The sequence below is a fragment of the Monopterus albus genome, unplaced genomic scaffold (assembly GCF_001952655.1).
Source record: "Monopterus albus unplaced genomic scaffold, M_albus_1.0 scaffold259.1, whole genome shotgun sequence".
Taxonomy (NCBI): Eukaryota; Metazoa; Chordata; class Actinopteri; order Synbranchiformes; family Synbranchidae; genus Monopterus; species Monopterus albus.
In genome coordinates, this window is record NW_018128139.1 from 797,774 (window position 1) to 808,421 (window position 10,648).

At 41.4% G+C, this 10,648-nt stretch overlaps 1 protein-coding gene across 1 annotated transcript in view; it reads right to left on the minus strand.

Moving 5' to 3' along the window:
* Positions 1–824: 824 nt before the first annotated feature.
* nxph1 (neurexophilin 1) overlaps positions 825–10,648 on the minus strand; it is a 79,450-nt gene continuing 69,626 nt past the window's right edge. The window contains exon 2 of the mRNA XM_020621421.1: positions 825–5,246. Coding sequence (XP_020477077.1) covers positions 4,491–5,246 — 756 coding nt within the window. The 3' untranslated portion in view covers positions 825–4,490. The remainder of the gene's footprint in view (positions 5,247–10,648) is intronic.

Here is a 10,648-nt window from a genome sequence, read left to right on the forward strand (position 1 = left end):
TACTGAGACACTGCTCTCCCCTGCAGGTCAGCTTAAAATGTACCTCAGAGGATCCATGAGTACAACCTCCTTTCTCTTGCCATTTGAATTCTATCACTCTTTGGACTATGATGATGTAATGTCTGCTTCCAGCACTAAAGCCATGCGTTTGCCCCTTGATTTGTAGGCTGTGAAAACAACAGCAATTTACTAATTTCTCACTATTTGCAGGACAGCTACTGTATTTGCCTTATAGTGTTTATATGGAGCACCATTTATATTAATAAATGAGTTACTTGTGTTACTGCACAGAAGCAAAACATCAGGGTATCAATCAGGTTGCACTGCATGAGTTACAGTATAGTAATAGAAGTTAATGAGTGTGTGCTCTCAATTCTTTTATTTCTCTCTGAATTTAAACTATGCTTGGCTGGGTGTATTTTTTGTTGTTGTTTGTTTTTTAAGTTAATTTTAAGGCACCTTTTCTGATGTGGATAAACAACTGCTTGTGCATTTGCTGTGCTTTTTCTGAGTTGACCATGGCTGTAAAGCATGACTGATGTGCAATTTCTGTCTTAACACTCTATGCAGTCTATGTATATGATTAATTACCACTGTGCAATAAAATGATCAATTATGTGTTAATACAGAACCAAAAGCCTCATCATTTGCTGCTGCAAATGCATTTTAGGCTGCGTAGATAGATAAGATAATCCTTTATTGTCATTTTAACATGTACAACGAAATTTTAGAGTGACCTTCAGTCGGTGCAGCAATAAAAGAAAAACAGTATTTTGAAAACAAATGAAATAAGACCATATAAAAAATTTAACCACTAAAAAAACAAAATAACAGACCTCTCACACCCCTCCTCACACACAGGCATATTATATTTTAGCAGCATTGAGTGTGGTAACAGCTGATATTCTTGAATGTAATGGTCCTTGATTTGATTACTCTGAACCATCTGCCTGACGACAGCAGTTCAAACAGTGAACGTCCTGGCTGTGAAGTATCCTTAGTTTAATTTTCCTTGGGCTGACTGATTAATTGGACGTGTTTGGTACATTTCTCTCTCTCCAAAAGTCAAAAACACCTTTCGGTTTTCACCTTTTCTTTTGGTCACCCATTTTTTCCATCTACTGCAGATTGGTGTCTGCATCAAACACACCTTGAGACTGAAAAAGATTACCAACAGTTTCATCCGCATGAGTCCCATGAGCCGGAGTTCTACAGAAACATCAATACTGCTGGTGTATGTGGTGAGGGAGTTGAGTACAACAACTTCTCTTCGGTTTAGATTCATCACACAGCAGCAACAGCAATATGTGTGCCACAGTGTCTGCTTTGAGAGAAGGGCTGTGTGTAAATTTACACATGGGTGCCACAGCAGCAGCAACTTTGTTCAATATCTAAACCTCTGGACACAGGATCCAACAGCAGATAATGTTCTTTGGTTTTCTGAACATCAGAATGGAAAACCATCTGGAGTAATGCAACTATCCTCAGGATGAGTCCTGAGCTCCATCAGATCTGTCACGACACTTTTATTTTGCAGTTGTGCCCTATTCACATAGATTCATAATCATATAATCAATAACACCACAAAATAATTCATATCATATTCTGCAAACAACAACAAAAAAACCATTTTTTAAACAAGTTCATGTATGTGGTAAGGGAGTTGTTCTTTTGTTTGTTTGTTTTTTTCAACCCTGTACCACCAGATGGGCAAACTCACCATGAAGCAATCTGTTATCTGCAGTTATCTCAAAATCAATCCCAGACCCAACTCAAATGTCAGACCTGACCCATATTTAAATGCAGGCTCAGAGCTGCTACTGGACGGTGAAGGCGTAGGACACTGTCAGAGCGCACAGCAAGACATGAAAAATGATAAAAACAAATGAAACACACTGATACTACAGACTACCCAGACAGAAACAAGCTCCATAATTTTTCCTGCTCAGAATGCACACACTCTGCTCCAAAATCCTGCCTGCCTTAAATACTGCTAGCACAGCATAGATACTGTCATCAGTTATTTAAATATTTTGATGAGACAACTGTACTATGTACTAAGAACATACTGTGAATGTGTTCTGTCAAATATACATCAGAGGAGAAGAACAGTAGAGGTTAAATACACCTGCCTCTAACCTAATAGTTTGCAAAGATTGTAGGGGCCTGCTGATATTCCATTAGTTGCTGCAGCAGTAGGCATCAGCTGCCTGTTAATTCTACCACTGACAGCATATTTGTGGTGATGTATATTAATATTTGTAGTGTTGTGGAGTTGTTTCTTTGGGGGGGGCGGGCAGGTTGTTCATTGACATAAACCTTTTGTCTGTCAGAGGCATCTGTTGATGAGTGGAGCTGGTTTGATTGGCCATTATTAAATCCCGCTGTGACTCCAGCTGCTTATAATGCATTCTCCTCAGTAATAAGGGATTCATCCTCTCTTCCATGCTGCACCTGGTTGTGCCTGGCTGTGCCAACACAGTGGTCACCAAAATTGCTAATATTTATTGGACAAATGCACCTAGATCCAGGACTCGGTCCCTTTGAACCCACCTCTGCTTTTGGGCACACCCCTCAAAAATGGTGTACATAAAATAAAAAGGTTACTAATCTTGAACCTTAAGAATTACATTCATGTCCCTGAAACCAGAAAACCAACAAGCCAGAGAAAATGGCAAAATGATGAATTTATTTCAAGGGTAACCCATTGCAGGACTAAAAGCTTGGACTCTTTGTGTTTGTTGAACTGCTGCCTTTCTAACAGGGTAATGCTGATAGATGACAGAAAAGATAAGAAATAACCATTTTGCTCTGCATGCACCGTTATTAATAAGGAACCTATTTTCTATGTTTTTAGCATTTACGCCATTAAAATTGGGGTACTGTGCTGTCTGTTTGTCAACACTGACCTACAGTATTAGATTCAGTGTATATGATGACAATGAGCATGTGCCAGGTAAGCAATAAAACTAAGTCCTTTCAGTTCAAGTACAATCTGTAAGCACACAGTACAATCCGTTTCACCATCTTTGTGTTGTCTAGATTTCTTGTCAAGCCTCTTGGGAACTTGAAAGCACTTTCTTGTAGCCCACTCTCCTTCCACAGCTAACAGGTGTAGTGACAGGTAACTGGACTTCAGCAAATCATTACTGACTTGTTATTACTCACAGAAAGAACTCACATGTACCCGAATTCAGTTGATAAAATTTACTGTATAATTTAATTTATATGTACACCTCCACAAACCCCACCCTCCCCCACCCATCATAAAGATCATTTCAATGAATACTGTTAATATATTTAGTCAGTTTTACAGCTTCTGCACAGGATTGCTGTTTTCATGAAATTCACATCTAGGGCAGCAACATCATTATCTTTGTTAGAGGAACCAAGAACAAGCATAAGTGGAGTGAACAAGAGGACTTAGTGGAAAGGGTGGAAACACACAGCTCATGTGGGGCATGTACTGAAGCAGCGCAATGGGGAAAAACTATGTACAATACAAACCATTCATAGAAATTAGTCTGTAAGATATAGAATTCAATACATTACATTTGATATATTAAGTGACAATGAGAAAGCCCAATCTTCCACAAACATACCACTGATCAATCAGTCAGGTAATCTGACATTCAGTTTGCCAAGAATGAACCAATTACCCAACAAGCCAGCATCTGCCTGCAACAGCAGGAACACTGTGATGACAGCTGTGGATTGACAGCATTACAGTATCTCAGCGTGTTAACACATTTTCTCTCCTGGCTGAGACTTGCCTGAACGATAAGCCTGCTCATTTCAAGGTCACCCCTACATAGGTAAAACCACCTCACATTTCTAAAAGCATCAAACTCACATTTGAAGCTTCAATCTTCTCTTCAGCTGCCTTCAGGTTTTGTAAAAAAAAAACATCTGTTCTACATAATTTATTTCTTTTCTTTTAAAATGAGTTAATTATGTTTTCTAGTTATGCAGAATGAACTGCAAAGTGTAAAGAGCATAGCAGGGTCAAACAGTTGATATGTTGTTGTCTAGAGAGTTTATGTGTAATGACATATGCTAAGACAGAAAAAGCAAAGTTAATAACATTCTAGCCTGGTAAGTGTGAACTAATCCTAAAGCAAACAACTATGGGCAGAAGTTAATAGTGATGACTAACAACCCCAAAAGTACCAATACGCCCTTGCTTTCTACAAATAGTTCAACAGGGATAAAATATAATTCAGGAACAAAAAATTGTAACTTATTATAATCACAGAGTTTTCCAGGTCATTTTAAGCATATTACAATCCTACAAACCACCTTCTTAAACAGCTAACATATGTGCTCCTTCTGAAGAATTCAGAGCATTAAATTCGGAAACCATCTGGATGACTGATACTGGTATGGGCATGTTTAGGGACAGAACGGCTAACATATACATTTCCCTGGGACGGGTGGCCCCAGTGTCTGCTCCACTTGTCCACTATGCTGTGAGTGAGTGCATGGCACTGTCAGCCAGAGGGGAAGTAGGGAGTGTCACTGTGGTAGTTATAATCTGGGCACACTTTTTGCACCAGTTTGTAGTCGGTGCTGTAGAAGGAAATGAAGATACAGATGACTTTGAAAGGTTTGGAGCACAACCAGGAGACATGGCTCTGGGTCTGCTCCTGGTAGCAGGTCTTGGATGGGTCGAAGTTGCAGAGCGTGTTCTTGGCACCCTTCTCGACTTTCTCATACTCAATACGACAGTTGAAGGACTTTGAGTCCTTTGCATCGATGACGGACTGCTGCGCTGTTAGGTCAAACTCCACTATCTTGGTGGGAGGAACCAAGCTGACCGACACGTTTCCCTGGCCTGTGGAATTGTGGCGGAAGTAGACGCTGAAGGTGCCATTGCCATGATCAACAATCTTACCAGTGATCAGCAGGTTGAGTTTGACTGTCTTAATATTGGAGTGGAAGTCCCCCCAGCCAAACATTTTCTTGAATTTCCCTGTCTTGACCATGGGCCGCCGTTTAGCCCGTGGCCTTGAGTCCTGCAGGTCTGTGGAGTTCCTCAGCCAGTCCCACAGGTCCTGCTCCGAGTAGGGCTCTGGGGTGTCATATTGAAGGTCCAAGGCTGTGCTGTTTTCTTTGCCGTGCAGAGTCTGTGACAGCAGCCTACTGATAGACATATCCTTACTGCTTTCTGTCCATATATGCTTTAGTGTTGATTTGGGGCTTCCTGACTTGACAATGTTTGACTTTGAGGTGTGGGCACTTGTAACCTGGGGAAGGAAAAAGACAGCATCCATCAGGTGATAGTTAAGAGCCAAGATCACACCATAAAGGATCATACGATATACTGAAATGACGGAGATGCTTATGAGACTTATATGGAATAGTGCTTAAATTATTGCAGTTTGGGTAAGAGAATTCATGAGACAGTAAGAAAAATAGAACAACATGATAGATAAATGCTACACAAACATGAAGGATGCTTAAGCTTTCTTAAGGGCCGCTGGCCACCGTCAGGCCTTTAATGAGCATCTGTCGGGGGCTTGTCCTCCCGGTGTCTCCCATTTGAATGACAGTTGCTTTGTTTACAGTTTTATTTCCACGCTTCTTCTTTTATTTACTGAATGGTAATTACAGACACACCCACCTACTGGTAGGGGGAGTTATTTTGTTCATGCAGGCACATGTCTTGTCATCTGTGCAGTGTGTTCAAGTGCCAATTTTTCAACCTGACTGGCCCAGACAAAGGTGACATGAAGCAATGCAACAGCTGGACTTTGTTGCTACTAGTTCTTTCATATCGCCTTGGTGTGTCTCTGCCCTAAGACTGTCATATCCAGGGAATGCTGACCATAACCTGGTGCATTTGTATCCTAAATACCTTCCACTAATTAAGAAAATAAAACCAAAGAAAATCACAGTGAACAGCTGAGAGACAGTTTCTGTGAAATGGACTGGACTATATTTGCTGCTGGACCAACAGGAATCACTGAACTGACAGAGACTGTATTCGGGTATATGTATTTCTGTACTGACACCATCATTCCAGAATAGATGGTAAAGGCTTATCCTAATTCTAAAACATGTCTCACTACTGACATTAAAACACTGTTTAAGGAGAAAAAGAAGGCTTTTTTAGAGTGACAAAGGGGAAAATTAAAGTCAGTCCAGAAAGTGTGAAAAAACAATTTTGGAAAGGGATGAGGTTCAGGAGTAGCTATTCAGGAGCTTAAAAGGGAAAGACAGAAGTAAGGAATATGCTAATGATTTGAATATATTTTATAATAGATTTGATAAACTTGACTTGGGGAATGAAAGGAATGCAATAAGGAATATGATCAGGGAAGAATGAATATCATTTGTTCACAACTGAACAGGAAGTATGCACTTTGTTTAGGAAGATGAGACCTACCACAGCATCAAACCCAGGCATGTTACTCCCAAAAATACTAAAATGCTGTGCATATCAGTTGACTGGCATTCCTTTCAGACTAGTCAACTAGTCTTAATTTTAATACCAGATATGCTGCGTGACATAAATAACACCCCCTACCAGCAGGTGGTGGTATTTGTATTCACTATTCAGAAAGGGAAAGGAGAAGAGCTAGAATGCAGAAATACAAGTGCAAACAAAGCAGCTCTCATTCACAGCAGCTGCTGTTTATACCTGATTCTAATCAAGACTATGTCTGATAAGAAGTTGCAAATGACACCACCATTCTCCACCCTTGGTCTTTTGGTTGTGGAGGAAAGAAGACTGAGGAGTCAAAAAAAAAAGAAGAAACTGCACTAAATCGGTAAAATCATGGATACTACAATGACAGCCCGAAGGGGCTTTCCTGAACCTTTCTCTGCTTGTGCATTGATCCGCTAAGATGAGCAGCCAATCAGAGTGGCCTCTCTCACAGACAAGGCCCAATGGGAAGACACCAATTGAACATGTCGAATTGGCTGAAAAGCTGCCTACAGGATTTGAATAGTGTCAATGGTGTGAGACACACTGGGAGGAAGAGTCACGACTGATATTCACTGATAGCTTGATGGTGGGCTTGGTGTGTCACGGCCCTAGACAATACACCTTAACAGCCATAACATGACAGTTGAAGTGAATAACATTGATTGCCTCATTACAATGGTGCCTATCAGTGGATGGGATATATTAGGCAGTAAGTGTGCATTCAGCCTTCAAAGCTGATGTGTTGGACACAGGAAAACAGGCAAATGTAAGGATCTGTGCGATGTTAGGTATTTTTTAGTCAGATAGGTATTGGTTAGGTACTTGTTGTATTAGAAATGTTTAGTGAAGACAGGATGTATAGTTAGACTGTTTAAACGCTTAGTCATTGTCATGAGATTTTAGCAGGGTGTACATGGGTAAGGATAACTAGATAGAAAAGTTTGATTGTCAGCAGGCAGGATGATTATTATTATTATTATTATATGTTTAGCCGTAATCTTAATCATAATATCTTCCTAGGCTTAATGTCCGGACATGTCCCTGAATGTCCTGTATGTTCTTAGATACACACCACTCAATCAACACTCACACACATTGATTTTCTCCATGTTTTGACCACTGCTTCGGTCAGCTGTAAAGCTGGCATATCAGGTGACGCCACGGTTTGATGTCCCTGTGTAGAATGGGGTTAGCCCAAACCAGATATAATGTACAGGCCTGTTGGGTTCGGGGTCTTTCATTCTTCGTCTGCCTGCGCGCAGTATTGGAGGTGGAAGACGCCTGGACGTGTAATGTTAATTTAGCCTGTGATCCTTTGAATAAACCAGCACGGTTTTTTGTATCCACTTGGACCGCCTCGTCTCTCTGAGTTGAGCAAATGGTCCCAAACCAACAGTGGCGTTCCTGGACCAGATTGAGCTGAAAATCCGACATGCAGTCCTGATTTCGACTGGTATCATTTCCTGGTCTTCAGTCAAGAGCGGTGCGGTCCCATACATCAACTGGCCAGCCAGAAACGAGGTAAGCGGAACTTTTGTTACACATAAACTCCGCACATTGAATTATTTCCAAATCAAAGTTGATGTGTGGAACTGCCCACTCTCGACGTTCCAAATTGGATCCAAAACAGTAAGGATAATGAAAACACATGTCTTATTCTCTGTGTTTTAACTGCTGTGCTGGTGTGTTCATTTGTCACATGTACAGTTAACAAAGCACATAGTCTCACGACAGGGAGAGTCAATAAGAACTGTTGATTACAGAATTTGGTACCAACAAAGAGACGTAAAATTCACGTTTTATAACCTCTGCTCTGCCTTCGGCTGCAGAGGAAGTCGGGAAGCCAACAGATTTTCAAAATAATGTTCACCACCAAATGATTTTATGCTCTTCAGGCAAGACTGAACAAAATGATCTGTCTTTGGTCGTAATTAAAGGTGGTATTTTACAAACGGCAAGTTTTCCCGGTACTGTTTACTTGCCCCTTGCATGGGGATATGCACATGCACATTGAGAGCCAATGTACCAGAGTCAAATTCCTTGTGTGTCCGACACACCTAGCCAATAAAGCTGATTCTGATTCTGATTCTGATTAAAGGGCACCTCATATACTCTCCACAACCTACTGTTTTCAGTCAGAGATTTCTTCAGCTCTGCTGTGACAAAGAAGACTACAGGAAGTCGAGAGGAGTTAACCCCCAGTTTTGCGCGCAGAAGAACGTAATCTTCTGTGGCACCTCATATACTCTCCACAACCTACTGTTTTCAGTCAGAGATTTCTTCAGCTCTGCTGTGACAAAGAAGACTACAGGAAGTCTTTTGTGCCAACTGCAGTTACATTGTACAATTCTCAGTCAGGAGAAGAATCTCCTCTTCAGACAATACACGTGTTAGGTATTTTTAGTCAGATAGATATTGGTTCGTGAGACCTCTCGCCAGGAATTTGGATCTTTGATAAATCCCACACTGTAACACGGTACAGGGCCATGATATTGTGGGGTGGTTAACTGCACAAATGGCTAATTAAAACGTTTTTCCACAACTGTATCACTCTAGACAAAGATTCATTGTGAGAATTCATTGTGGAGTTAACGTGCCTTGTGTAGCAGTGTAAACGGGCCGGGGGGAAACAGGCTTTAGTGGGAGAATTGTATTAGTTTAGGGTGGCTGCAGTCATTTTGAGATAAAATAATGGAACTGAGAGGAGTTAACCCCCAGTTTTGCGCGCAGAAGAACGTAATCTTCTGTAGAATCTTTGCAATTATTTGGTTCCGTTAGGCCAGAGAGCCTCTCATTACACGACAAAAGTCACATGTGGCATTGATTGATTTTGCATTATGGCCGACTGTGATGTTATTCAGGTTTGGAGCTAGTGTAAAACAGGCACACTAGGTGCAATCTTGTACCAATTGTTGAACAAATGGCTTGGCACACAGAGTCCAAGCTGGCGTGATACCGAACAGACTAATGCATAGTGCCGTTTGACCCGTGAACCAGCTGAACTCTTCAGACGACCGGTCCACTTTCCCAAGCAAATGGTCCCGGATGAACAACGGCGTTCCTGTACCAGGCTGAGCTGAAAAAAAAATCCGACATGCAGTCCTGATTTGACTGTTTTTCTGCAACGGCAGTGTGACTTCCTGGTCTTCAGTCAAGAGCGGTGCAGTCCCATACATCAACTAAAGCCCGGGCAGAAACAAGGTAAGCGGAACCTTTGATTAACACATAAACTCCGCACATTGAATTATTTCCAAATCAAAGTTGATGTGTGGGCTGCCCACTCTCGACGTTCCAAACAGTAAGGTTAATGAAAACACATGCCTTATTCTCTGTGTTTTAACTGCTGTGCTGGTGTGTTCATTTGTCACATGTACAGTTAACAAGCACATAGTCTCAAGACAGGGAGAGTCAATAAGTACTGTTGATTACAGAATTTGGTACCAATAAAGAGATGTAAAATTCACGTTTTATAAGCGAGTTCCTGCTAATTCATAGCAGTTGTCTCCTAAATTGCTTGATTTCTTTTTCATTTTATTCCCCCTGAAAAGATCAGGCGAGTGAGACCTCTCGCCTGGAATTTAGGATCTTTGATAAATCCCACACTGTAACACGGTACAGGGTCATGATATTGTGGGGCGGCTGAACTGCACAAAAGGCTGATTAAAACATTTTTCCGCAACTGTATCACTCTGGACAATAGGTTCACGGTGAGAATTCATTGTGGAGTTAACGTGCCTTGTGTAGTAGTGTGGGGTTTCTGTGGGGGGGCATAGAAAGATAGAGAAAACTGTGCAGACAGATTACGATGTTCTCCTGTCCTGTTGAGATAAAACGGTGGAATTGATTGGGAATTAACCCCCAGAAATTGTGCGCAGAAGGGGTTAGCCTTCTGTAGGATCTTCACAATTTGATCAGTTTCCACCGAGCCAAGAGCATCTCATAACGGACAGGAGGCAGGTGTGGCATATTGATTTTGCATTATGACTGACTGTGAGATCATTAAGATTTGGAGCGAGTGTAAAATGGGCACACTAGGTGCTATCTTGTACCAATTGTTGAACAAATGGCTTGGCACACTGAGTCCAAGCCGGCGTGGTACCGAACAAAATAATTTCGTGCACTGGTGTAATGAAATGTGTGACCGTGGCTTCTTTGGCGCCTATGACGAGGCTCTCCTGGCAGAGGGAGCTGTAGGACTGTTTATTAAACAAGCTA